We start from the raw sequence: 26,951 nt of genomic DNA, 5'->3' as shown, positions 1-26,951 counted from the left end.
TTTGGAAACTCTTGCAACTCCAAGTAAGCCTGCAGTCTTAGAGTGAAGTGCTCTGTTGGCATAATAGATTTTTTTGTGTTAACTAATGTGAAAGAAAGCATCCCATGTGACATCCTTTTAAAAAAATTACGAGAGCTGAAAACTGGTCTGATGAAAGAAGCAAAAATTCTGCTGCAGTCTTTATGGTTTGGGTTGTACTCTCAATAAAACCAACAAAAAAGGAACTTCCTTCTAAAACTCGTCAGAATGTACTTGTTCCCAGAAACAAAGGCTTTTCTCTGTAGGAAACTGTCAAAAAAGGGAAAGAAATTCACGCAATAGTGTGTTCTACTCCCTCTAGGAGAACAAGTGTAAACTTGCTCCAGTTCAGACTCAAACGGAAAATGTTAGACCCTGGAACGAAACCTGAGCAGGAGGACAAGCATATATTAATCTCTAGCTTAGGAAACAGACATCTCACAGGTCCCCAGCTGTCACCTTTATTAAATAACACCTGTACGAGCCGGTTCGCGCTGTTCTGTAAGGGAATATAACGCACAGTTGAATGACATCTTCCATTTTTCAGCAATTTCCAGCATCGAAAAGCTTTTATTTCTTAAAACAAGAACACTTGACAAGTTCAGAAAAAAAAGCATGTTTTTTTAGGATATAACTGAGCTCACAAAGGCTTCACTGAGTAGTGCACCTTGTAACGTGACTAACTGGCATTGCACACCATGCCACTGCTGTGTAGCCATTACAGGATGGTAGTGGATCCTGAAAATGGGCCTTTAAGCTTATGTAGCTCTTACATTCAAAATCATGAAAATAATTAATTAATCAATCATTGTTGGCAGCATTTCTAATCAATTTCATGTCATAATAGACAAAAGAAAATAGAAAAGAAAAGAGGCGACATTCAAAGATAAAGCTGTTCCAAATCTGACAGAACAAGTGTTAGAGGGAGTTTAACTAAGGACACACTTCTGCAAATATTACTGCAGGATTATATTGTTTGTAATCTCCGTGCTGAGGGGCACATCTAAGAGAATGTGTATCGCTTGTCTCTATAACCTGTAGATGTGAAGAGCTCTCAGGAGCTGCATCAAATTAAATTCCTCCCTCACTTGATATGTGAGCTCATTTAAGCTTCTCGGCTTTGCTTGTGCAAAAAAAATGAAATAAATAAATAATTTAAAAAACTTTATCGCAAAGCAACGCGCCAGACGTGAACCTCAGGTGTTTTTTCTTTCTTTTTTTCTCCCCAAACTTCCTGCAATAAAAGTTTCATCCACACACTTCTGAACTCTTAGAGAAAAGATTACTGAATAAAAAATAAACCGTATCTGAAGATGAAAAACCGAGAGTGGCCAAGTGAGACGTGCACATGACAGATTCAGGATGTCACCTGTAAAAGGAAATAAAAATGTATTTATTTTTTAAACACACAGTATCAGGAGGCAAGTAAGCTCAATTTATTCTGGATTTTCCCCCTTTTTTACAGATTTCCTTTCTTTTTCTTTATGCCAACTTATCTCTGCAGTTTGCACTATTGTAACAATCCTTCCCTCCCGGGCAATAAAGGAGAAGGAATGAGACCTGAGAGATTTCCTCTAAAGAGATAATTATCCCTCTCCTCTTCCTTGTGAGCTTTTCATCCAGTGTCCCTCTTGTTGCCAGGAAACCAACCAGGGTAAAGACTCTTCGCAACCCTGCTCTCCAGCTGAATGTAGCGGTGGAAAATCGTTATCATCTCGCTGCTTTTCGAGGCTGTTGATAAATAGGAGATAGCGAGGACAGTCACGAGACACGTGTGAGGCCTTTTGAAGCTGCACTCTCACTGTCGGTGAAGGTGATTTCGAGGCGTACGGACAGGGTGTAATAGATGAGGTCGGCGTGTTCGCTCTGAGAGAGACATCACAAACATCACATCTAAGTCCTTATGTGGGATAACCCTGTGCCTGGTTGGGAAGTGTGTAGTTAGACCGAGAGCACCTACAAGATAAAGACCATAACCAGAACATATCAAATGTTCTTTACTTGTGGCTACTTGTCTATATTGCTGCACTCGTCTTAATTACATTGGTTTAACCTGTGAAACGTGAACACATAAGATAAGGAGCACCAGTCTTCCAAAAAACAGAACACTCCTCTTTTGATGTTTTCATGGCGAAGCAGAGTGCTGTCCAACCATGGATGACCACAGTATGAAATATACATCATTTTCATACTTATCAAACTGGTCATCCTGAAATGAAAGAACACTTCCATCATTAGAGGATAACAGGGACCATTCAGAACAACTTTACATTGACTTGTAGTGGCCATTCTCTCTACAGGGACAGGTGACCTGAACCATGCCGGTAAAATGCTCCCAGGAGCATAACACTGTAATGAGACAGCAGGAAGAGCAGTTGTTGTCTTTAAAGTAGCCAATATGGAGACAGATAAACAGATAAAGGAAACCTGTTTCCCACAAGCCTACATTTAGTGGCTCCGGCTATTCGGGGGGAGCTACTTTGAAAATGGAAGCAAATGACATCAATCCCCCTGAAAAATACGGAGGAAGAAGAGTCCCAATGCACAGGAAGTTTAAGTGGGGTATTCAATAGATGTGTTGCTCTGTAGACTGTGTTGCATCTCTTCCACTGCAGACGGTCAAAAGATTTAAAAAAGAAATGCTTAACACGCCCAAATGAACTATGCATGCAGGAAGTGATCTGTGTGCATTCTCTTGTTAATGTTATTGTGTGGAGGAGACACAGTTTGTTCTCGGTGTAACTGGATATATTAGATAAGTGCTTTAGTTAGCTTGATAGAAGTCACGTGTGTAACTGCTGTCATATCTATTGGACAGTTAGTTGTCCACTAGACGGCGGTATACACATCAGGCAGTTATTTCAATATTGCGCTATATAATATATCCATCCATCCATTCGCTTCCGCTTCTCCTTTTCAGGGTCGCGGGGGGCGCTGGAGCCTATCCCAGCTGTCACAGGGCGAGAGGCTATATAATATATATATTAATATATATGATGATAATATAAGCAATACAAATGTATCTTATATTTCTTCATTAAACTTTTATTCCGCGTTTCACGGCAAAATGTGCAGAAACGCATTTCTTATCGTGCACTCGCAATAAAGGTCATCCGGGAAAAAATAAAAATACATTTAAAAATAGAATTAAAATTTTTTCATTGTAATTTGGTGTGAAAACGTTAAAACGCGGTTTTATATTGCGCACGGAGGTCAAAGTTCACTAGTTCGCCTCTCAAAATGGCGGCTGAGCCCACACGGGAATGGAGCGATGAGCAGCTCAAAAGTGATGATTTGTCCAAAAAAGACATAATAAAGTTCCTGCAGGACAATGCGGCCCACTCGGTATGTTTCTCCCTTTAGTCTCCTCGGGATTCCGGTTGGGATATCTGCAGGTTACCGGTTTGAATTCTCACTGTGAAGTGCAGCATGCAGCACGGCTAGCTCCGATGGGATGCTTTGCTTCAGCACAGCAGAGCACAATGTTCAGCACTATCTGCACATTAATACGAATGCAAACAGCTTCTCTTAGGCTTTGACCTGCGCAGCTCCTCGTGGCTTGAGCGCAAACGAGTTAAACTTTCTCCTTCTGTTCGTTTGTTGTTATTTCAGTTCCTCAACGAGCACAAGCTGCTCGGAAACATCAAAAATGTTGCCAAAACTGCAAAGAAAGAGCAACTGATTATCGCCTACGATCAGCTCTTCGAGAGCAAAGTAAGTCACGATTGTCATCCGCCTCGATGATGAACCTTGATAACGAACATAAAATGTGTAAACGTGTGATTTGCAGAGGTTTAAAGGCACAGAAGCAGTGGAAGAAGTGACGGAGAAGGTTAAAGCTGTGAAAGTCGAAGAAAAACCCAAAGATGTCAAGACAGAAGTTGTGGATGAGGTACTGATCCACACCATCAAATATCAACTTTTTAATATCATCATTTATATAAAGAAGGAGACCTATAATATGTTGTAATTTCTTTTGTCCATTCGCATATCCCACATGGGGATAAGTGTATTACCACGTGCATGATACTGATGCTCAATGTTGGTTAATGGGGGGGGCGTGCAGATTTTGGTTCTGTAGATTATGGTTACTGGAGTGAAAAATTCAGGTGTACTCACGAAGACTCAAAAATGCTGTAATAATAATGTGAATTGGGAAATATTTTTTCATTGTATGCTAAAGTACAAAAGGCCGATTCTGGTGAGCACTCAGCGATTATTCACATTTATTGACTACTGCTTCATTACTTCTCTCAGGGTCCTCCAAAGTACACCAAATCAGTGCTGAAAAAAGGCGACAAGACAAACTTCCCAAAGAAGGGCGACACTGTGAGCTGCTGGTACACCGGAACCTTAGAGGATGGGACTGTCTTTGACACCAATGTTCCCACAGGTATGACCGCATCGCACTCGTAAGGTGATGCTCTGTCGCTAGTCGTGCTTTTGCATTATTGAAAATGTTAAACTAAGTAATTTGTACTTTTTAGTTATGTAGATCAAATCTCTATGTAGCGATGAAGAATCTGTCCTTGTTGTCTTCGATCTGCAGGGGCGAAAAAGAAGAAACAGGCCAAACCACTCAGCTTCAAAGTCGGCTTGGGCAAAGTCATCAGAGGAGTAAGTTGCTCTGCTGTTGTCATTTAGTTTTCTGAACTTTTATTTCTATGTCTAATGTCTGTAATCATCACAGTGGGATGAGGCCCTGCTGACAATGAGCAAGGGTGAAACTGCTCGATTGGAGATTGACCCTGAATGGGCTTATGGAAAGAAGGGCGTCCCTGAGTCCAAGTATCCTTTTTTCCCTCCCCTCTTTGGTATTTTGTACCCTGCGTGCATGTTTCATAAATATCGAAATATTTCTAAAGGGATGTGATGAAACTACACGAGCTGTCTGCACGTAAGGTCAGAGCTCAGCTTGTAATGTGGCTTGATTCTTGCTTATAACTGTCCTCCTTTATTGTTTTACACTAACATAATTAAATGAAAGCCAATTTTCCTTAACTCTACCTCTCCCAGAATTCCACCCAACGCAAAGCTGATTTTCGAGGTCGAGCTGGTGTCTGTGGATTAGCCCAAAGCATGCACTACATTTCAAGAATTCCCACCTAATTAAAGGCCTTGAGGTAGAGGGGGATATCAGCATGCGTCTTGGATTGCAATATTCCTGGGATGCCTGTGCTTTAGCATAGCATTACACATATACCAATTGGATTTTAAAAAAATTTTTTGATTTGGACAACATGGAATGGCTTGTTAATAATGTACATATAAGAGACTGTGAAATGTTATCTTTTTGTTCTTTTGCATGTACAATGTCAGAAATAAATCATTTTCCCCAAATTTGTTCATTTCAGTTAACCAGTCACTGTACAGATTGCACCTGTCTACATCGTGTTCTTTAGCCTGAAGTCAACTGTATTAAGAGAACTAGTTTGTGTGGTGTACGAAGTACTAAAACCTCCCAGTAGTTTTATGCCAACTACTAATTGTTGTTCCTGGAAGATTTTAATAAGTTGTAAATACAAGACTTTGTGTCGCACCCATAAGGTGCGAGACCATTCTAAATATGTAAACTAAGGTATTCCATGTACAGTGATGCACGTCTTTAGGGTCTAAGCATCCAGTGTCTGAAGTTTAGCTTCAAAGCTAAATTTGCCAATTTTAGCTAGCATTAATTCCTAGAGACAGATGAACTTTGGCTCAAATACAGGACAATTGTCTTTATTAAGAAACCGCAAAGATTATTTGCTAAAGATCTAGATTTACATTGCAGGACAAATCACTCATCTAGACCAAGTCAAAATTGTTTTTATTTTGTACAGGATGACATTTAACTTGGTAAAAACTGACAGGTGATGATGCGGTTTCTCCTTTGGGGCAGTGAACCACTTAAGAGTTGGCATTGGGTCCCTTCTTCTTTCCGAAGGTGGGAACGACATTCACAAAGCGCCTGTTGTACTGGATGCGGCGCTTAGCACGGCCAGTCTTCTTCTTCTTCTTCTCCTGCTTATCAACCTGAAGAAAAATAAGTGGATTGGCATCATTGTAAAAGTGAAGTAAAAGCAGATGTAGTCTGTAGTATAGCTGAAGGCAGAGTCCCCCCAGAATTTTTTTTTGAAGAAGAAGAAGAGGTGAGGTTACACTTACTTTGGGAGTCTGTCCCCGCACTTTTCCGGCACGGGCCAGAGAGCCGTGAACCTTACCTGGTAAAGTGAAAGAGAGAAACAAAGATCATGCTATCAAGGTGGTTTTGTTAAGACAAACTATATTAGTGCCATCCTCGGTGTGCCAAGTTTTGAAGTCCCGAAGAAAACAAACATTCAAATATGTGAATAGCTACATGTCATGCACACATACCTCCCAGAAGTCTGCCAGCTACCTCCAGGGTGCAGTGCTCGGAGACACCGCAAGACACCAGAGAGGCATCATTCTCCAGAGGGCACCCAGCAAGCAGCAGCACCTGATCCTCAACCAGGAGACCTTCCAGAGCCTGGACATGAGCCTGGGACACAAACAGGTTTTCTCATAATAATCCTTTATTCAATATTGCCATTAATAAGGTACAATTTTTACACTGGTACAAGTTTTACCTTGATCTGGCCGACAGTCTCCTCTCCAGTCACCTCAAGGGTGTGAGTGTTCTGGCCACGTAAGAAAAGCTGCATCTTGATGCTGGGGGAAAAAAAGAAAAAGAAAAAAAAGGTAGGGCCAAGCATCTTTAGTCATGGATAAAACTTTTATTAGTTTTCATATAAAAGCATAACTGTAACGTCCAACTACCAACATAGCTATTTTATGTTTACTGGACTTGACTATATAACAAGGACTTTGACATCAATTACAATAACTGCTAATTAGGACATCTGATAAAACGCTGGCATCCCTTGAAAATGCTGTGTGCTTTACTTGGTGTGACAAGTAAAAATGTCTACCGTGACGATCATTGCGGAAACATACTTGCGGCATTAAAATTTATTATAACAAATCCCGACTACCAAACCTTCACTTTGCCTTCATACTTCATACTCATAGAATATGAAACCCACATATGATCCTCAAAGTAAATATCTCCGGTGGTAACCTGAAACTTATTAAAACTGTGGAGAAATAATGCACTACCAGCCGCCGGGAGCTGAACTGAAGCTTCTCCCGGGTCCTAGCCAAAGCTATGCTAACTTAGCTAGCCACATGGGGCACGCGTATGGTAAAAGTCCAGTAAAAACATATGAAATACACCTTCACTCGTCAATAAAAAGCCAAACTTATGGTTACGGATGACATATGTGCATCAATCGCAAGATAAAACATGTGACGACAAAGCCAAACTGGGAAATTTTTATTAAAAGTGCACAGCTCTCACCTCGTTTGATGCTAGTCGTGCAACGCTAGGCATAAAAAGGACTGTTTAAGGCTCTACACAGCGCATGTGCGGATTTACGTAACGCTCATCGGACGCGGTGGCCACGCCTCTTGTACTTTGGTAGTGTCGCAGATTTATCTGTTCTAGTATAGCAGTTATATTTACGGGTTCATGTGATCTTCATAGGTTGTATTTATCTATTTTCTTTGATGTTTTGCAGAAATGCCTGCTCTACTGATATTTGTATTTTATTTTATTAAATTTTGTTTGTTTATTCTCACGGTGTCCTGTTTGTTAAGGTTGTGTTAAGTTTTGTTCTTGAAATTAACATTAACAAATATGGGGGAGAGGGGGGGTAAGTTTTTAAAACTGTTTGACTCATTAATATAATTAATATACACTAAATTATTCACGAAATCCTGGTCCTTGTGGTTTATACCAATGTCCCACAACCAACATCAAATTATGTCTTATGTATTATGTTTCATTTAATTATTTTTTTCTCCTACACTTCAGTATTACTGACTGCACATGGAGAGGGTTATATACTCGTCATATTCTTGTGTTCATTTCTTTACAAAAAATACTAAAAAGTTTGTTTGAATATGAGTGGATAATAGTCCTGGGGTGGCATGTCAGCATGTGACTCCCATGGCAATAACAATATTCTGTTACCTTCAGCAATGATTTCAGTGGTTTAAGTGTGGCTCATTTTCACATAAGGATCAAAACGATAGTTCATTTGTATAATTTCAGCCAACTGCTAAACAGTGATATACTTTTTGAGAAGGTTTTGGGTTTTTTTGTTTTTTGCTGTGAAGCAGCACCAGTACAGAGCTCATGTGATGCTGAGATTAGAGCTTCATTTTTACAGAAACACAAAAGTGGCATGAGAACATCTCATTTATCTTTGAGCTCATATTTACCACAAAAGATTCTTCATCCTACTACATTGTAACTGTTCTACATGTTAACTTTGTCATATATCTAGATGTAATGTGTATTTATCTTTGAGAAAATCTATTATGCTTACTTTGTATGTTCATATCAAACCTCAAAACCCCTGAACTTTATTTTTGTCTTCTATGACAGTTTTTGCCTGAAACACAGCTGGAAAAAAAAGTTTAATTTCAATCCTTCAAAAACCACTCGAGCTTCAGCTTGACTAGCAATGCTTTTTGCACATTATTGGGGTATGTTGTGGGTGAAAATGTTTTCATATAAAATGTACTCATAATTATTGTCGTAAAGTGTAATTATTGAATGAGTTGCCAATGAACAACAAAATGTAAATTAAGGTTTTTTTGTTGTTTTTAAAGGCAGTTACCGTGTATACTGTTATATTCAGTTACCGTGGCTCAGTGCAGCATCTAGAAATGCTTGTCAGGGATTTCAGCTTTTGTGGAAACCCATTATTCAAATATATTTCATATTTTAATTACATTCCTGCCTATTGAATATTGGAAAGGAAAAGTTGTTTTACTTTGAATGACAGTAAAAGTGTAAACTAAACAGCTAATGACAATATTCATTCTAGCCCTTTGTGAATTATTTAAAACAAAACAAAAAACATTTAAGGATATCAATCTCTTTATTATGAAATCAAGTCAAAATAAAAAACAAGGAACTCTTTGTTGCTCTTTAGGGAAACATAACCATGAGTTATTACAAATCTTTGTGATTGGGGGGGAAGAATGATGACAGATACATTAATGAAAGCTTCCCCTTACAAGTTCTTTAACACAAAGACAGAGAGCAAACTAAGTCATCTGGCCTAGAAATTTCAAAAAGAAAAAGCCTTTGTCACACAGGGAAAAAATAAATCTGCCTTAACAAATAACATGCATTCAAGAACCCCAAAAAGAAGCCAGTGCTGGAGAGAATGACTGTAGCAATTAAAGAACTGATAACTGCTAAAGAGGGCCAAATATACTTCTATCAAGAGCTACAATATGTGGTAAAGTTGATTAGCACACTGTGAACCAGAGAAAAGGGGAAGAAATAAAACAAAAGAACAAAGCTTTTTGAAATCTCCATGACGTCTTGGTAAGAAGCCCCGTCCCAAGATGTAAGAAGGTCAAATGGATGGTCAGGCCACTATGTTGTCCATCATGTAGAAGGAGGGGGGTAGTACTGGTTATACTGGGCATACTGGTTGTATTGCCCCCAGGAGTTTTGTCCCCAACCACCGTACTGTTGCTAAAGAGAAAAGTGGGGGGGAGGGGGTTAGAAGGGCTGTAACTGACCACACATACTTCTTGTGACAAACTAATTTCTAAGTGCTGTAAATGTAACTGATCTGTAACCCACCTGGTACCAGTTATAGTTGTAGGCAGAGGCATTTGCCTGCATGTCAGTCATGTTTGCTACAGCACCAGAGCCGTCATCCACACGCTGCCTCTTAGCATCAGGTTCCTGAGAGCTGGAGAGGTAAAGTTTAAATTAGTAAGATCCAGCTTATAGCTGACAAATGAAACAGCAGTTACAGCCAAGTTTGTTGTTTTTACTGTTGTTCTAACCAATTTGTAGATTTTCAATACGTAGAATATGCATCTGCCCTTCACTGAGATATCAAGAAATACAAGACACTCTAGAAAATAGACTAGTAGTAGTCGTCACATGTGTCTTTCTAACACCTTGTTAGAAGGGGGTGTGAAAATTTTCTGAAAGTGTTTGTGGGGATGTGATGGACGCTGCGTTTCATTAACCACCTGTCATACCCGTTCTCGGCCTTCCTCTTTGTCGATTCATTTTCTTTTTGTAGTTTCTGTTGTTCTTCATAGGCAGCAACAAGGCTGAAAGATGTAAAAGAATAAACATGACTCTTTACAAAAAAAAAAACAAAAAAAAAACAAACAAAACAAAGAATGAATGTATTCATTTCTCCCTTTACCACTAAAAACAACTTACGCATTAATATCGCTGCCAAAGTCTTCAAGAAACTCGACTTTGCGCTGGGCAAAGAGGAGTCGTGATTCAAGAGGCATTGGGCTATTCAGGGCTCGGTCAAAACAAGCCAAGATCTCTGCCTCATTCTGGGTCACATCTCGATTGTATTCCAGCTCAAGCAGGTTTAGATACAGTTTTGGACTCGTCTACAAAAACCACAAAACACACAATTTAGTTGACAACTAGTGCAACACAGTTATATTTATTATGTGAACAGAATTCATTGCAAGAGAAACACAACCAATGCTATAATGTGTTGACCATCTGATATAGTCAACCCTCTCTCACCTGGTCTTTTTCAATAGCATCCAGAAGCACCTTCCTCGCCTTGCCCAGACTCCTCTGCACCTTCATCAGCTGCCTGGCCAGCTTCACAGCATAGAACGATGTCTCAGTAGCATTCTTCGCAGACTCCATCGCCTCCCTCAACAGCGCCTCAGCTTCCTCCAAGTTTCCGTGGCGACGCTCCAGGCTGACCCTCCGAAGGCGCACCATGGCGAGACCTGGGATCGATGCCTCCAGGGACTTCAGGATGCTCTGAGCCTCCTCTATGCTGCCTGGGTTAAAAAAGAAGAAAAAAGAAAGAGGAATGTCAGCTGAGCAGTTTTCCACATTTGTTTCTTATTCATGATCTCCATGCTTTATGTTGCTTTTGCATTTAATTTGCATGCTGCTTTGACTGACTAAGGTACTCACCCTGCTGCTCCTCAAAGGCTGCCCACAGCAGGTGGATGGCTGGTTTCTTGGGCAGATGGACGGTACACGCCTTCTTGTAGACATGTCTCACACCCTCAGTGCTGTATCCCTCTAGATATTTTGCATACTTCAGAGTGAAAAAGAGAAAGCAAGTTGGAAGAAAGCCAGGAGAGGACAGAGGAAAAAAAAAAAAAAAAAAAAAAAAAAAAAAAAAGAAAGAAAGAAAGAAAGAAAGAAAGGCAAAAGAGACAAGACATTTTTAAACTACATTTTGAGTTCACAGACAGGCAATTTCTTCATTGACAAGATCGTTTTTAGAAATTTTCTGTGTAAACCCATCAGCACCTTCATGGAACCAATTAGATAAGTTTCTGTAAGGTAGTGGGAGACGAAGAAGATGCAACGTAGTAGTTGGCATATGCTGCAGTCAAATCTTGTGTGGCAAGCTGGCCATCCCCTAATACAACAGATACAGTCACATATCAACGTTACACGCAAAGAGTGCAGGACTGTGTCGATGTGATATCATCGTTGATGGGGGAAGTGCAGGGAGGTAGCAGGAGTGTCGGAAAGGCTCAAGGTCACTTTACCTTGATCCAAAACTCCTCATAGAGAGCGCAGGCGATGAGGCATCTTTCGAAGAGAACCACCACACGCTCCGGAGTCCCATTCTCAATTTCGAACTCCAAGTACTCCTTCCAGTTGTTCAGTTGAGTCTTCTCCAAGGCTTTGACGTGGAAGTACGGTCTCTTAATCTAAAGAAACACAAATTGATTAGTTTGATAGTAATGAGGGGGGGACTGAAAGAATAAAACATCAGTAAGGGAAAAAAAAACAAGACCCACCCCTTCTTCAAAGGCCCAGCGCTTGCTGACTTCGTGTTCATTGTGGTTGAAAACTTCCTGCCGCACCTCAATCACCTTGTGGCGCATGTTCTCAATCTCCGTCACTCTCTACATACAAACACACAGACAAAAACAAGGTTAGCACCCTTATTTGTGCTTCTCCGTATCACATTCTCCACTTGATGTAAAAACTTCTATTCCTGCAGCCAACGATTTACATCACCAGAGATAAGAAGCCTGCAGAGGGGAGAAGTATTTATGCACCCTGCATATCAGCCACTGGGTATAGGTGCTGGGATCAACGGGCCCCGGGTGATCCTGTAAGTTTTAGGGCGAGTCCCTGACTGGATACCAACGTGAATCCCACCTGGCATTGATTGGCCTGGCTGCTGACATAAAGACACCTCTTCAAACCTAGGCAAATTATCTTTTCCCTTTCATCATGGATAACATCCAAGCTCCTGCTAACCCTGCAAGCAGCAATTTTATAAATTTTTTTCCCCTACGGGATTGGCAGAGAAGGTTTTACCTTAGCAGGATCCGCAAGATCCTCTGTACCAGGTGGAAGCTCCTCCTGAGCAACTTGTGACTCTCCACTGTCACCAACCATTCCCGACAGGCTGGCTTTAGAGAGCTCGAGCCTTAGCTGGACAAACTCCTCTTCTGACAAGAAGTGCCTGGGGTGATTAGTCTGCACATGGTCTTTGAACCTGCAGAGAGAAAAGAAAATGTCAGTGCACAGCTCTTTCATACGTTATAATTTTCAAAATGATTTGCACCATGACTATTTATTCCTTTACCAAAGCATGAAATCAACTTTCAGTTAAGCTGTTCAAGATGGAAGATTAAGCAAAACCAACCAAGCAGACCATGGGCAGAGGTAGAAACTATTATTTGTGCAGTTCCAAAACAAACATTTCAAGACTGCAGAACAGGATATGTCCATCACTGGGTTTGGGGCTTTGTAATTTTAAAAACTTTATAATTTTAAAAACTTTATATTTGCCTTTTATGATGATTTTAATAACACACTCCTCAAGTGAATGCAAACTTTCAAACAAATCTGGAAACTGTTCTTTTACTGTACCTCTGGAAGTGCTGGGAATACAGCTGGGTTGGAATGCCCAAGATGCGGTCATAGATGGCGGTGACGTTACCCAACTTCTGCTGCTCTGTCTCCCAGTTTATGAAGGATTCCCACAAACGGTCTGAGCGAAAGTCAGTGCCTGCTGCAAGCACTGCATGCTCATAGGAGCTAATAGGAAAACAAAAAAGGAAAAAAGATTCATGAAATGTCTCATTAACTCATTAACATTTGAGAAGAAAGTAAAACAGTAGAGTGTGTGTGTGTGTGTCTATATATATATATATATAAATAAAGACTTTACTCACGCTCGAATGCGCCCCTCAGTCTCTGGGTCATTAGGATCAGAATTCTCTTTGATGAAGGTCAAATAGTGGATCCACAGGTCGACACTGAGAGGGATGACCTGCAAACCTCTTCTGTACACCTTGGAAAAAAATAAATAAAATGAGTTTGTTCATAAAAGTCTGAGTTTTTATGCCCCAAATTTTGGTTCTTAACAGATTATTCTAGCTGGTCAGTTATTGATGACACAGAAAAGCAGGCACACCAAGTTAAAAAAAAAAAGAAAAAAAAAAAAAAAAAAAAAAGGGGCAACACGTGTACAAAAGTACAAGAGGCATACTTACTTCTTCTGCAACTTGTACATTGCCATGCTTTTTCTCAATATCTGCATACTTCTTCCAGTAGCCATAGCAGTAGGGGTAACGTAGGAAGAACACATCAAATGCCTTCCTCACTGCTGTAAGGACATTCTGTAAAGAAGCAGAAAGACCAAATTGCAACAATTTAACCACCTCTTTTTAGCATTACAAGTAATTTCTGTTCAAATTTATTGGACAAGAATATATTTTCACTCAGTTTTGTAAATGTGTGTGCCTTCTGTTTACCTCTTGTTCTACATACTGCAGCAGATAGACCCACGCATTGAAATCTTCTGGGTTTTCCTCAACTCCCTTAAAAAGCTTTTCAAACTCTGAGGGCAGTTCAGGATCTGTAGGAACAGCTGCTTCTTCTGTTGTTTCTTTGGATGGGTCTTCTAGCTCCATGCCATCCTCTGCCACCTGTGTAGCCTCTGTCCCATCTAGAGAAGTTGACAAGGAATCATCAAGTGAGTTTAACTACAAAATTACAGTTTATGATTTGTGCATAATGTGTCATTTGTTGACAGTTTTCTTTTCAATAAATTAGTTACTGTAAGCACCGACAGAAAAAAAATAGAGAGAGACACTATGCTGATTCTACACAGTACCTTTCTTGGTTGCTTGTTGAAAACTAGCTAAATCTTACGACGTTACACTAACAATTGGACCAGAGTCAACTTCATGACTAAGCATTTATTATTAAATCAATTGAGCCAACTGAAAAACAAGTTTTAAGTTACCTTGACTGTCAGTCTGTCCAATGGATTCAGACTCAATATTCATGTCCTGGCTGCAAGGCTCAGACCCTACAGGTTCTGTTGCTTGCTGTGCATCTTCTGTGGGCTGTGGAGGGGGAGGAGGTGGCGGTGGTGGAGGTGGGTGTTCTTGGAAGAGCTGAGCATTGGCAAGTTGAAATTGTTCCACAGCCTTCTCCACAGATCCCAGATCTGTGGAATTCATTTGCTGACCCGGTTGTTGCTCTTGTCCCATGGCATCCTGAGACACATCTGAATCCTCAGGCAAGACATTGGAGAGAGGCTCTGGAGCAACCTGGTCTACTGACCAGTCAGTCGCTTGGCCTACGACAGGAAGGTCTGGAAGAAAGGCATCCCCATTGCTCTCCATGGCAGGGGACTCAGTATCCAGCATTCCAGGAAATGTACCCTCTGAGATTTTCAGGTCTGTTGGGACAGAAAAAAAGTAAAGACAAACTCAGGAAAAAGAAAATAGATTTTTCCACACACCGAATACTATTACAGTTTACTGAAATATTAATGGTTTGTACAACTTAACAAAAAAAAAAAACTAAGAAAACTAGCTCTGAAATAAGCTAAAGTATTCCCACCATTTAAATAAATCAATAAATAAAAACATCCACTGAGTTTCCAATAATTTCTTTAAAAATACGCACTTAATGATACTAGTCAGGACAGCACAAAAACAATGTCAAGTACAATTATAATAAGGAACTTGGTGCCTAAAATAAACAAGTAAGAAATATCCAAGTGTGAACTGCAGTAAAATATCTACAAACAAGAAATTACTTTCAACTCACAATTTAAGCCAGTTTAGTTCTGACAAAGAATTTTCCACAACTATTGACAACGTGCTGTATTTTAAACTTGCCATGAACCTTCACTACTTAAAATGATACTTATAAATCTGACGCAACACGACGCATGTTTTTCGTTTCAAACTATTTTTTTTAATTTTACTTCCTTTACGCCTAAAGGGGTCAACCCTAGTAAAAACAGCCGCTAAAGCAACAGGATACTTCCTTGTTCTAACATTAAACCAGTGCCAGTTTAAGCTTCAGCCCTAATTTAACTACTAAAAATAATTCCGCGTACTCGGTTGCTTACTCTTAGCTTCTCGCTTAGCTACCTTAATACTAAAGTTGTTTTCTTTTTTAATTTTACTTTGGGGATTTTTTTTTTTTTTAAATGCAATATTTCCTTTAAAAAACGAGTAGCTTTAGCTTTGTTTGCTCCTCGAGGCCTTGTTGTTGCCGGGAGGTCTTTTCCATGATCAAAGTTCAATCAGAAGTTAGGCCTGGCGCCCGTCTATCTCAAATAAGTATAATAGTAGAGGTCGAGGCATGTTTCGTGTACGCGCTTGCTTAGTACGGTCCAACACAAACTATTCGTCTTTAATTAAGTATCTACATTTTTCATCGATTCTTTACGTTGATAGCAACGTTTACAGAATAGCGAATAGGAAACTGTTACATACATCGTAACTAGGACATTTACATGTACAGCCTTTGCTTAGGCCTCCAGGAAATAGTCGGTAGCAGTTAGCTAACAGCAGCACGTTAGCTAACAGGCTAATGTTACCCATTTCGCCACTAGCGATTGTTAAATTCGTTACTAACCAGATAAAACCAAATCAACAAATAAAAATACGTTTAAGAATCTTATCCGTATCTGTTGCGTCAATTTACTTACCCCCGTGGACTTGAGTGCAGCTTTTGAATTCACTTTATCTACACTATTGCGACCGGCCGCGTTTCGTATACCATTCTTAAGTTGGAGGAAGATGAGAGGGACAGTGTACGCATGCCCAGTCGAACTACCACCCACCAGCGACGGCGCGCTATTCGTTGTTCTTGATGTCTTGCCAATTTACATTTTATGATGAAATTAAAATGCAGAAACAATATTTTGAAGTTAGCCCATAGCTTTTGTGAATTCCTCCAGAAGTAATGAAATAAATAAATACATTTCCTGCAGTTGCAGTGTTTGTTAAAAGTGCTGCATATAAACCCTACATATTTTAGTGTACACACACTGACACAAGAATTCAACCGCTTTTAAACCGCATGACGCAATATTAAACGTGAGCTCTAAATCTTCTGTGGCTTTTGTACAATACGTTACACTGCATTGAATTTTTTTGAAAGTAACACTCTTTACTTTTATTAATAAAAAAACAAACATTTACAATCAACCAAGCTTTATACCACTTTATACTTCCATACAATAAATCCCCCAAACAACTTCTCTAGGTATAGAATTACATTTTGTATTTCACTTTTATTATATTTATTAAAGCATTTCGTTTTATTAAACAAACCACTATTGATCTAATTAATCACTTGGGACTCAGCAAGCTGCAGCAAGCAGGTAAAGTCAGGTAGGTCTGGTACTGTTGTGTGGGAGCTTTCTAGTTAACCTAACCCAGCTATGTGCCAGTAAAGGTGTTATTAGTTTTATTACTATATTTTCATTTAGACTTTGTCCCTAGTCAGCATCACTTCGTCACAATCCTGACATTTCTCCACCATATCGACTTCAAGAACTTGTTTACTTGCTTCCTAATATATTCCACACTTTGTTGAGTGCTACTGTTACAATACAATATTACCAATTTAATATCTCAGTGGTTATATTACTGTGGCAGATCAACATGTGTTGCAAGTTTATGCACCACACTGGCATGTTTGTTATTCAGCTGCCTCGCCTCAGTTGCAAGTAGACAACAATTTCAGAGATCCTTATCATGAATGTTTGTGCCTGAAAATGTGGAGCGGTATTTGAGATCCTAGATTTGACTAAATCTATGAAAATTATGTCTTTTTGCTTTTATAAAGTCATTGACAACTTTTTTTACTTTAAGAAACTTCTAAGAACAGTAATAATAGTTAGATGTTAAACTGGCAGGCACAACAGAATGAAAAACAGGGTGAGGCCCCTTTGTAAAATCTCACATTTAAACCCATTTCAAAAGTAAAGTTGGGACGGTTATTCTCATAGCCTTATTTTTGAATAAGGCTTATGAGTGCATGACTGTTTTATGATATTAGAATCACCTCTCATAATTTATTATGGCAATAAACACGAGTTCACTTATATTTATACTGACCGTGTCTTTCTTTAGGCAGCCTAAATTAATAAGCTGGTGTCAGGTAATGCTTTCACCAATGAAATACTGTAGTTCCTCCCGCCCTATTCACTCACATTCTCCACGTCACAGACTAATAATACAGGAACTGTTTGAATGGATGATAAGACATGCCAGAAAGACCCGAAAGTAAACCGTCTCCTGAGACCACCGGGCCAACTAAATCATGGCATGTGTTTCATGTGTGCGGTCTTGTGTGTTTTCATTGCGGTACGTTAAACCAGAGGCGATTACATCCATAATGAACGCCCAAATGGCGTCAGCAATAGTGCCTAATGGACCGGTCTGCAGTTCTTTTTTTCTGGGCGCGCATGCGAAATGGCGTGCAGTGCGTTTAGGGGCAGTCGCGTTTTTTAAAATCTAAATGAAGGGTGTGTTTTCCCAATGTCCACGGTGGTTTCTACGGAGCGTGGATTTTGAAACAATTACAACGTCAGTGCATAACTTTATTAAATCAATAATCTGGTGCAGATTTAAACGATTGTTTATTTCGTTGAACGATTTGATTTTGGGCTGTCTAATAAATCGAATTAAAGATTATTTGAGTGTTAATTACCTAATTTACTAATTCTCTAGCTGTTATGTTTAAGGAGGAATACGGACATGAAGATTGATTTGTAGAGAGTTTCTGTGCACCATCCTTCTAGTCTTTTGTTTTCAATGTAGCCAAATTTCTGAGCTCCGAGGTAGCCCCTGAATGTATCAGTAGTGTGTGTGAGCGGTATAGAGGAAGTGGCGGCTGATCTGGGTCCGCACCTTTTCCGGTAACACAGCACCGCCACCGCTGTGACTGAACGGCTGGAGAGAGAGAGAGAGGGAGGAAGAGAGACAGAGAGCGGCAAGAGCGGGGAGAAACGGTCCGGGGACAGGGGGATGATTGCCGCAGACGTAAGTATTTACCGCGGTCTTCGTTTTATCTGTACCGTGTTGCTTTTCTGTGTGTGAAAAGAGTATTTTTTTCGGATCCAAAGTTGTCCTCTGTACTAACACCCCTCCCTTCTCTGGACCGCTCCTGTGTCACAGGGGGAAGAGAAGAAAGTCGGATGAATCAATGACCTTTTGAGCGCTCTTCCTCTGGATGTCCCGGCGCAGAAACGGACCGGAGAGGTTTAATTTAGGCTTTTTAATAAGAAAATTACCGAGCTTTGAAAATTCACCGACTGGAATTAGCTAAGGCCAATTGTGGATACCCGGCAGCCAAGGAGGAAGTGGGAACCCCCGGGCTTGAACTGGGCCTGATTTTTGTATAGTCCGCTTCTGGTGAGAAGGCACTACTTTGTGTCAGTTTCCAGCTCCGCTGAGAGCAACAGGATTTCGAACGGAAAAAAAACTTGAAATGTGGCTTTTGACGGAAGTCAGTGCTCATAGGCGACTTTGAAACATATCGGGCTTTTTTCTTCTTCTTACTTCGGAATCCATTGGATCATGAAAACAGACCCCCACTCAAGTCTGTGAGGGCTCCATACACACTGCTTCTACTGAATGCTCAGGTCAGATCACCACAGACCAGCTAACTGTACTGTACAAACTTGCAAGCCACCACCTTTTGAACATTGACACTTGTGTCAGCCCACCGCTGCCATCACGTGGAAGACTTTCAGTAGCAACACAGTGAAACTGTAACTTCTCAGTGATATATCTCCCCCTATTTTCTTCTCATTGGAGAAGCTTCATTATATCTTCTAAAGAAGTATTTATGAACAGAAAACAAGATGGGGAAAATGCTTTCAAAGATCTTTGGCAACAAGGAGATGAGAATATTGATGCTTGGACTTGATGCTGCTGGGAAAACTACCATCCTGTACAAGCTGAAGCTGGGACAGTCAGTCACCACCATCCCCACTGTTGGTTTCAATGTGGAGACTGTCACCTATAAGAATGTGAAGTTCAATGTGTGGGACGTGGGGGGACAAGATAAGATCAGGCCGCTCTGGAGACATTACTACACGGGCACCCAGGGGCTCATTTTTGTGGTGGACTGTGCCGACAGGGATAGGATCGACGAGGCGAGGCAGGAGCTCCACCGCATCATCAACGACCGGGAGATGCGGGACGCCATCATCCTCATCTTCGCCAACAAGCAGGACCTCCCAGATGCCATGAAACCACACGAGATCCAGGAGAAGCTGGGCCTGACGCGGATCAGAGATAGGAATTGGTACGTTCAGCCTTCGTGTGCGACGACAGGGGACGGACTCTACGAGGGCCTGACCTGGCTTACCTCAAATTATAAGTCTTAATGTTTCCCTCCCTTCCTCCTCCTTTCTCACCAGCCTGGACACTTGGAGGCAAAAGAAGTAGCTGAGAATGAAAAATAATAAGTAAAAAGAAAAAAAGATGCAATCTGAAGCAATTAATACCACGACCCCTCTGCTGAGTGTGTATCAAAGAGGGTAGCATTTACTTCTAGTTTTCTTTCTTTCTCTTTTTTTGGATAATGTTGACATCACTATAATCACAGATTTCATTTAAGCAAAAAACCAACATATTTCTTGGCTTTTTTTTTTCTTTGTAGCTTGCTTTGGTTCACACTCTGTATAACCAGCACTGTTTAAATATACAGTACGCTTTCTTTTACAGCAAATTCTTTATTTTTTTAACTCCCTGTTTTTTGTTTTTTTGTGTAATTTTTTTTTTCAGGGGACTATGGGGGACACGTTTATATTTCCACCCCATGCTTAACCCTCATTCAGTATTCTCAGTCATCACCCAGCTACATATCCAAAGGATGGGGAAAGTCCAAAAAGACAAAAAACAAATGAAAAAAAAAAAAGCCCATTGCCTAGCACAACCGCATATCACCTTCACTGGTCGAAGTTGCCGCTGTAATTTGTTAGAATGCGTGTTTATGAATATGTTAGGACCTTCCTTTTGTATTCGATTGTACTGGGATGAATGAGGACGTGTTAGTTATTTCATGTGCAGTGATTCCATCCATAATGTCTACTGTGGCGGTTTGTTCGAAAGACACTATGTGGACGCTTGATATTCTGACACACACACGTACACACTGTGATATGGATATATCTATACATTTTGTTGTTTCAGGGTTTGAATCTGTTACAACCAGTCTTATCGTTTCCTCTCGAGCTTCCATTACTGTTGAGTGTTTGTAGTTTCGGCTGCCTTAAGAGGGACCTGAGTTACAGGTGTCCCCACACCCCCCTCCCCAAAATCAAGACAGCAGAAGGTATTCTTAGTCGCTGAGTTTGCACTGCAGGACAGAGCGAGGGAGGGAGGGAGGGAGGGAGGGAGGGAGAGGGGTTGGTTAGCAACAAGGTGGCTGTGCACATTTTTACTCTCTGTGACTGACTTTTGGACCCCAGCAAATGTTAACCAAATACCCAACCCTCCCCATTCACCACCACCACCACCTCCTCCACCTCCAATGCAGGTGCTCCAGTGACTTCAACCCCCTTCTCTTTTCTTTAATTATTATTATTTTTAAAATCATCAGCCTGTATGGTCCTGCAAACACCAAACCGGCTATTCTGTTAACGCTTTATAGATGCCGCTGTTTTATTTCTTCTCTTTTTCTTTTTTTTTCTTTTGCTATTGCTGATAAAATAATAAAAAAAATTATATATCCAGATCAGTACGGAAGTGATGCCTTTTCAATGAGCAGCTGCTACCGTAGCAAAAGTCATATTTCACAAAAAGTTCCCAAAAGAGGAAACGAGAGCTTCAGGGCGTTATAATGACTGAAAGAAACTCGAACGAACACAAAGTGAAGTGAGCCTCAGCCTGTTTCCTTTCTGCTGTTGAGTGTGTGTGTGTGTGTGTCTGAGTCATTTGCTGTGAATAAATGATGAGATCTCTAGTTTCAGAGAAGTGATTGTCAGGTAAACTACTTTGCCTCAAGTCTTAAAGTTTCACTCTGGTGATCAGAGTGCCGGATTCATAAAGAAAGCAAGTTTTGCTGATCTGTAAGCCATGGTAGGTTAAAAGCCAGAGGGAACAGGACCGTAATTCACTGTCTTGGTAATGGTGAGTAATACTGAGCCTGAATCATAACTTTAATGAGGAAATTACACATTTTTCTGCTGAAGATTCTGCCTAAAATACAAGTACAATGAATTTATTCTCTTTTGAGTAATTGGGCAGTGCCTTTCTTTGCCTTTGCGCAACATCTGAGGTTAGTCAGCATCACAAAAGATCTTTACCGCCCTGGCATTTTGCCCTGAGTAAGCGAGCTGCCCCGAAGCACGCATTTGAGATCAGGCCACCGTTTCAAAGCCATGCTTTCACCTCCGCGCCGCGCAGAGCAGCACAGACCTTCGTGTGTGTTTCCACTGCATAACAAAAGTAGGGACATGGCTGCGTTTGGAAGGTCAGGTTCCTCTCTCTGTACCAAAAAGAGGAGGGTGTGAATTGCGGGGAGTGACATCACTGTGTAGTCAGGAAATGCTTTGAAGGAAGAAGATAGTTGTCATGGAAATTGGTGGTTGAGGAGTGAATGCCTGAATGAAAACAGGTTGAACTACATCAACAGACAGGTGAAGTCCTGGCGCTTTTGACACTTTCTAAACTTAAGGAGGAAAGAGCTTCCTTAAAAGCTGACATAGCTGAAGGTATGACAGTGTCCCCAGCTATGTTAATGTAAAAATATTCAGAGGAGTCAGTCCAGGAATTCCTGCGCAGGAATTCTTGCTGTTTATCTCTGCATTTGCTCCGTTTGCTCGCGAGCTGTTTGCTCTGTGAGTGTGTGTCAGTTTGAAGTTTGACCTGTTGCTGTGTGGAAAGCACACATGTGACGAAGGACACTGAGATAGACACACAAATGAGACGGGCTATCTCTCCTGAAACCGCCGCTGTGCTCTGGATTTTTCTCTCGTACTGAAACCACTTTAACAGAACGTCCGAGGGGCCGTGCCCCGGCGCTCTCAGGCGTGATCTTGTTTGCTTCTGACTTTCCATTCATGACTCTCATTGTGGATGCAATCAAAGTGAAACCCACAGAATGCCTTTCTCAAGAGGGTTCAATGAGAGGAAATGTGGCAAGGGAGAGCATTTTGAAACCGTTCCTGATGTTACATCAGCGCCGAGCCAGTTCATTGTGCTGCACATGTCGTTGGCCTTTTGTACAGCTGTCACTGCGTTCGGCAGCAGATGCACTGCACATATTGGCTGGTGTCAAATGCTGTCAGGCTCACCTGTGGCCCTCACTTAAAGGGCAGGATTTAAGACTGTTATTTTAATAGATTATATAATTTCATGTTTTTATTAGGAAATACCTGTGTCAGTGAGAACAGCTGCACTCACACAGCCTTCCTACACTCAACCCTGTTTCATTTTTATATGCATTCAGTATTTTTTTTTTTTTTTTTTTTTTTCATCTGAAGCACTGCCATTGTATGTCTCAGGGTGGGGGTTGACTTAGACCATTGTACGCCTGAGAAGGGGGTGGTTTCAAACAATACTTTAAAACCGAGCTCATTGGCAGTTCCTCCGTCCTCGTTTTGTTTATTCAGGCGTTCCTCTTTGATTTCAGTCTGTCTTCAGTTCTTCATTCAGCAGGGCAGGAAACCATTCTCGTGCACGTGTCATCAATAACAGGTCTGTAGCTCGTGAACTTGCACAATCAACGAAGCGTCTCGCGCTTTCTAAGAAGCATTCACCTGCTTGTTCAGCGCTGATTCGGCATTCTGTGTTTTACGTGCCGCTGTAATCCTTGCTCTGCTTCCTAACTGCAGCACCGGCTGGGGTTATGTTTAAGTTAACTTCATGTGACACACACACACACTCAGCGGCTACGCAAGCCGACACGTTGCCTCTCACACCTCAGGCACTTGCTGTCTGAATCCTCCCACAGCCGTTTCCACAGAGTGTGCTCACTTTGCTGAAAGAGTCAGAGGCCAAGTAAAGAACTCCACCGTTTTCTCCTCATGTTCATACAAATATGTTTAGGTGGTGCTTTGCTGGTGTGGGAATAGATTTGAAAGTAGGGTGTAAAGGAGGTAATTATACTTTAATGTATGTAAACAAAACAAATAAAAATCAGGTTTTACATTAAAAAACAATATGATGCATCTTTTCAATTCACTGCTGCAACAGTCCTACCCTTTGAGGCTTGAGCTTTCAGCCTTAAGCTTCCCTCTTAAACAAGGACATTATATTCAGTCATGTCCCCATGTCTCTTCGACTTTACCACCCAGTGATTGTTAGCGTGTCAGGGATAAGTATCAAGCTCGGATACTTGTCTTCTTTGTCTTCTGATTGAATCCTTACCTGCACTTCTATTTAGCAGAACACTCCTGACACACCAAGCTGCATCAGCCAGAGATCCAGCTCAGAAGGTTACAGCGTCTTGGTTGTCATGGGGCCTGTTTCAATAGCCCCGTTAAAGCAGCATGCAGAGTGACATTCAGCTTCCAGGCAGTTGTAAGCTCTTCAGAGTCTGTTGCACATTGCATTTCCCTCCTCCTTGGACAATGTGCTAATAATTATAGGGAGCCCAGGGCCTGTGTTTGCATTTGGCAAAGAAGCTTTGCAGTGGGAGGGATGTGAGCTGCTACAAACCCCACGCTGCAGCAAAGATTCAGGCTCAAATATGTAATTAATGGAGGCTTTTTTTTTTCTAACTGAAGCCTGTAAACGAGAGAAATTTTTTTTTTTTTTACAAATTTTACTTTTAATTACTTAATGAAATTATTTTAATTACTTTAATTTAATTTTACTACTATTTTTTACTAAAACTATGAAATGCCAAAGCCTAACTAACCAACTCTGAGGTCTTTTTTTTTAAATAAATTTAAGAAAAAAACTGTCATTGTTGGAATTGTGCTCAAAGTCTTTTCTACGTCAGTGAAAATCTGATAACTAAACGATTAGCACAAAGAGAATTATGACCTCTTGTCTTTTGTCAGCAGAAGAAACTTTATCAAATACATAACAGGAAGCGAGACGATTTTCTAATTACAGAGAGAGAGAGAGAACAAACGTTTCCTTTATAGATTAAGACAGACAAACTGATGGGTAAAAGCAATGTTGCGCTTTCGTTTGTGACAGGAACTGACATATGCTGCAACCTTCCTGTGTGACACATGGCACACCACAGCAGCATATGGACAAATTCAGATAACCAAAAGAAGATTAGCAGAATAGTGTGGAGACAATAACAATAGCAGAGTCAAATTATTGTTATTATGGACTAAATGATGTGTCTGCTAAACAGCACTGTAATTACCTTGACTGTCTTGCTGCTGTGTTTTCTATTGTGAAACCCTGATTGTTTTGAATATGGGTTTGGACACTGAAACGTAACCAACATATGTTAGTTTCCCTCTGACTCAAATCTCCCCTGCTTTTTTTTTTGCTAAAACAGTCAACAAGTGTTACTATGCCTTCACACGTCCTCTAAAAACTGTGCTAATAAAACATAATAATCATAGGTTACAGGCTGCCATTTACACTGTCGCACTCTGAAGGGGGAGACAATTAAGCTAAATGTCCCCCTCTCTCTCTCTGGGGACTGTTGTCAACCTCCCACTTACACAAACACAGAAGCAGAGTCACCAATACAATGTTCATCCCTAAATAACACACAGCACTAAATCCCAAAATAAACTCACCACACACAGCCTCCCCACTGGCTCTTACTAATGTCCAATTTGGCGAGCCACCTTCTTTTATGTAGGACACAGAGCATATAGCTTCACACACCAGCAGCTGTGTGTTTAGTCTGTGTACTCGGGTCATGTACATTAGGGCTGCCACAAACGATTATTTTGATAGTCGACTAGTCACCGATTATTTTTGCGATTAGTCGACTAATCAGATCATCATCCATTAGACGTAAAACTACAGCTTATTGCACCAGCAGCATCTGCTCTTATATAACTATCATTAGCTTACAGCTTTAAGTGTTTAAGGTATGTGCTAACTAAAAATAAAGACAAGATGATAGTTTATTAAATTTTAATGAAATTTGCAGATTGTTTCGGTGAAGTTTAATAAACTCCTTGCTATCTAAAATATAACAGGACACTGGAGTATATTCTGGAGCATCTCACACTTCTGATAATCAGCTGTCTGCTTGATGTTTATTCAGCTGTGTAAAAACTATAACTTTAATCTCAGACAAACTGATTTACTCAGGAACAAATAAAATACTAAAAAAAAAGCCAAACAATAACATTTTAAGTTATCTAAGTGACTCATATATATTTAACCTGAGTAGCGAAAGACAGCGGTGGGTTTGAAAACGATTTGCGGGGAGTCCGGTGTTCTCAGGGCGCTAGTGAGCCTAGCCCCCGGCTCGCTAACGAGCTAGTGGGTAACAGATGTCTCCGAAAACGTCGGAGCGCTTTTGAAAATATGTGGTGTCCTGATAAACTGAGCAGATATTTGAGGTTTACACAGCTACATTCTCGCCTGAAAATATGTTAAACGTTTATTTTGTGACCCAGAAAGAATAATAAGAGTAACATTAAAACTAACTAGCTGCCGCCATTGTTGGAAACTGCGCTGGGCCGCGCTATGAATTCTGGGACACAGCTGCTTCTTCTTCTTCTTCTTCTTCGGGGTTTAACGGTAGCTGACATCCTTGTACATGCAATGCTGCCATCTTCTGTTTCAGTCCGTTATTACACTCTTAAATCCTGCCACTTATTCCTGCGTCTTTTGTGATCGTACAAAGTTTCAAACGACGCCTCGACTATTAAATCAGTCGTCGACGATTTTGATAGTCGACGTAATCGTGACTAGTCGACAAATCGTGGCAGCCCTAATGTACATGTATGGCAGGTTGCTGAGAGGTGTTGGTGAGACGCTGTGCGAAAGGCTGCTGTCTCAGCTCACCTGTCAGTGTTTAAGCTGGAGCACAAGTGCATTGTCATAGATCCTTGACACACTGAGTGTGCACACTGATCAGCCACGACATTAAAACCGCTTACAGGTAAGTGAGCGCCATTGATCACTGTCAGATGGGTATGACCATGCATCTAAACAAGGTGGTGGCCAAAGCGCACCCCACATAGCAATATCACTGCAAATGGTAAATGGACTGATTCTTATATAGCACTTTTTTTTACTCTAACTGAGCACTGAAAGCGCTTTACACAGGTTTAGATATACCTTCTTGCATCTAAACCTTCTAGATCAACCATGCATGCAATGTGCACACTAGGCCATGACGTACAACCTGCAAAGAACTGTTGCAAATGTCCTACAGACAGGCAACACAAGGTAACTCCAAAGGTTTAGGTCCGACACTGGCAGGTGAGCTTCCATTTGTGTCAAAATTCCTGTTCACATGCCCGCTGTGTCTGTTGGCACAACACGTGACCAGATGTTATCTCTGCTTTTTTAGTCAAATGAAACATCTGGACCACATACTCAAATGAGAGGAAGTGCAACAAGACAATCGCGGTGAAGTTGGAAGGACACATCAGGTGTCGGATTAGCACCTGATACAGTTGGTTTCCCAAAATAGTTTTGTTGCAACTGAAGTA

The 26,951-nt window shown here is 40.8% G+C and overlaps 4 protein-coding genes across 5 annotated transcripts; 2 read left to right on the top strand and 2 right to left on the bottom strand.

Annotated features, from left to right (window-relative positions):
* Nucleotides 1–3,206: 3,206 nt before the first annotated feature.
* fkbp3 (FKBP prolyl isomerase 3) lies at nucleotides 3,207–5,358 on the top strand. Its single transcript, XM_085382411.1, has 7 exons — nucleotides 3,207–3,363; nucleotides 3,631–3,732; nucleotides 3,809–3,910; nucleotides 4,276–4,411; nucleotides 4,568–4,635; nucleotides 4,709–4,806; nucleotides 5,035–5,358. Exons 1-7 carry the CDS (start codon nucleotides 3,259–3,261, stop codon nucleotides 5,087–5,089), a joined length of 666 nt encoding a protein of 221 aa, XP_085238537.1. The 5' UTR covers nucleotides 3,207–3,258; the 3' UTR covers nucleotides 5,090–5,358.
* A 452-nt stretch (nucleotides 5,359–5,810) lies between these two features.
* Nucleotides 5,811–7,454, bottom strand: faua (FAU ubiquitin like and ribosomal protein S30 fusion a). The gene is made up of 5 exons (XM_085382412.1): nucleotides 7,379–7,454; nucleotides 6,609–6,690; nucleotides 6,376–6,520; nucleotides 6,166–6,221; nucleotides 5,811–6,033 (listed from the first exon to the last, which is right to left on the bottom strand). Exons 2-5 carry the CDS (start codon nucleotides 6,681–6,683, stop codon nucleotides 5,908–5,910), a joined length of 402 nt encoding a protein of 133 aa, XP_085238538.1. The 5' UTR covers nucleotides 6,684–6,690; nucleotides 7,379–7,454; the 3' UTR covers nucleotides 5,811–5,907.
* Nucleotides 7,455–8,950: 1,496 nt separating this feature from the next.
* On the bottom strand, nucleotides 8,951–16,168 carry prpf39 (PRP39 pre-mRNA processing factor 39 homolog (yeast)). 2 transcript variants are annotated; one of them, XM_085382279.1, is made up of 15 exons: nucleotides 16,044–16,168; nucleotides 14,337–14,777; nucleotides 13,843–14,036; nucleotides 13,582–13,707; nucleotides 13,261–13,379; nucleotides 12,956–13,123; nucleotides 12,398–12,578; nucleotides 11,869–11,976; nucleotides 11,614–11,778; nucleotides 11,024–11,150; nucleotides 10,616–10,884; nucleotides 10,289–10,473; nucleotides 10,090–10,173; nucleotides 9,689–9,800; nucleotides 8,951–9,577 (listed from the first exon to the last, which is right to left on the bottom strand). In XM_085382279.1, exons 2-15 carry the CDS (start codon nucleotides 14,743–14,745, stop codon nucleotides 9,488–9,490), a joined length of 2,337 nt encoding a protein of 778 aa, XP_085238405.1. In that variant the 5' UTR covers nucleotides 14,746–14,777; nucleotides 16,044–16,168; the 3' UTR covers nucleotides 8,951–9,487. The 2 variants fall into 2 exon arrangements, with proteins under 2 accessions (XP_085238405.1, XP_085238406.1); XM_085382280.1 differs by having other exon boundaries at nucleotides 10,099–10,173.
* Nucleotides 16,169–18,232: 2,064 nt separating this feature from the next.
* Nucleotides 18,233–21,091, top strand: arf6a (ADP-ribosylation factor 6a). The gene is made up of 2 exons (XM_085381682.1): nucleotides 18,233–18,387; nucleotides 18,523–21,091. Exon 2 carries the CDS (start codon nucleotides 19,212–19,214, stop codon nucleotides 19,737–19,739), a length of 528 nt encoding a protein of 175 aa, XP_085237808.1. The 5' UTR covers nucleotides 18,233–18,387; nucleotides 18,523–19,211; the 3' UTR covers nucleotides 19,740–21,091.
* Nucleotides 21,092–26,951: the final 5,860 nt, after the last annotated feature.

This window comes from Rhamphochromis longiceps, linkage group LG15 (assembly GCF_057381845.1).
Source record: "Rhamphochromis longiceps isolate RC_006_pf linkage group LG15, R_longiceps_female_GT1.1, whole genome shotgun sequence".
In the NCBI taxonomy this organism is placed as follows: Eukaryota; Metazoa; Chordata; class Actinopteri; order Cichliformes; family Cichlidae; genus Rhamphochromis; species Rhamphochromis longiceps.
The sequence above is the reverse complement of the archived record's forward strand: the minus strand, read 5'-3'. Positions and strand labels throughout refer to the sequence as shown.

Coding starts and splice junctions, on each gene's coding strand:
- fkbp3 (XM_085382411.1), top strand. CDS start 3,259: ATGGCGGCTGAGCCCACACGGGAATGGAGCGATGAGCAGCTCAAAAGT. Junction 3,364..3,630: donor AGGACAATGCGGCCCACTCG/GTATGTTTCTCC, acceptor TTGTTATTTCAG/TTCCTCAACGAGCACAAGCT. Junction 4,412..4,567: donor TGACACCAATGTTCCCACAG/GTATGACCGCAT, acceptor TTCGATCTGCAG/GGGCGAAAAAGAAGAAACAG.
- faua (XM_085382412.1), bottom strand. CDS start 6,683: ATGCAGCTTTTCTTACGTGGCCAGAACACTCACACCCTTGAGGTGACT. Junction 6,521..6,608: donor AGACTGTCGGCCAGATCAAG/GTAAAACTTGTA, acceptor TTTGTGTCCCAG/GCTCATGTCCAGGCTCTGGA. Junction 6,222..6,375: donor AGCTGGCAGACTTCTGGGAG/GTATGTGTGCAT, acceptor TCACTTTACCAG/GTAAGGTTCACGGCTCTCTG.
- prpf39 (XM_085382279.1), bottom strand. CDS start 14,745: ATGCTGGATACTGAGTCCCCTGCCATGGAGAGCAATGGGGATGCCTTT. Junction 11,977..12,397: donor ATCTTGCGGATCCTGCTAAG/GTAAAACCTTCT, acceptor GTTTGTATGTAG/AGAGTGACGGAGATTGAGAA. Junction 11,151..11,613: donor ATGAGGAGTTTTGGATCAAG/GTAAAGTGACCT, acceptor TTCACTCTGAAG/TATGCAAAATATCTAGAGGG.
- arf6a (XM_085381682.1), top strand. CDS start 19,212: ATGGGGAAAATGCTTTCAAAGATCTTTGGCAACAAGGAGATGAGAATA.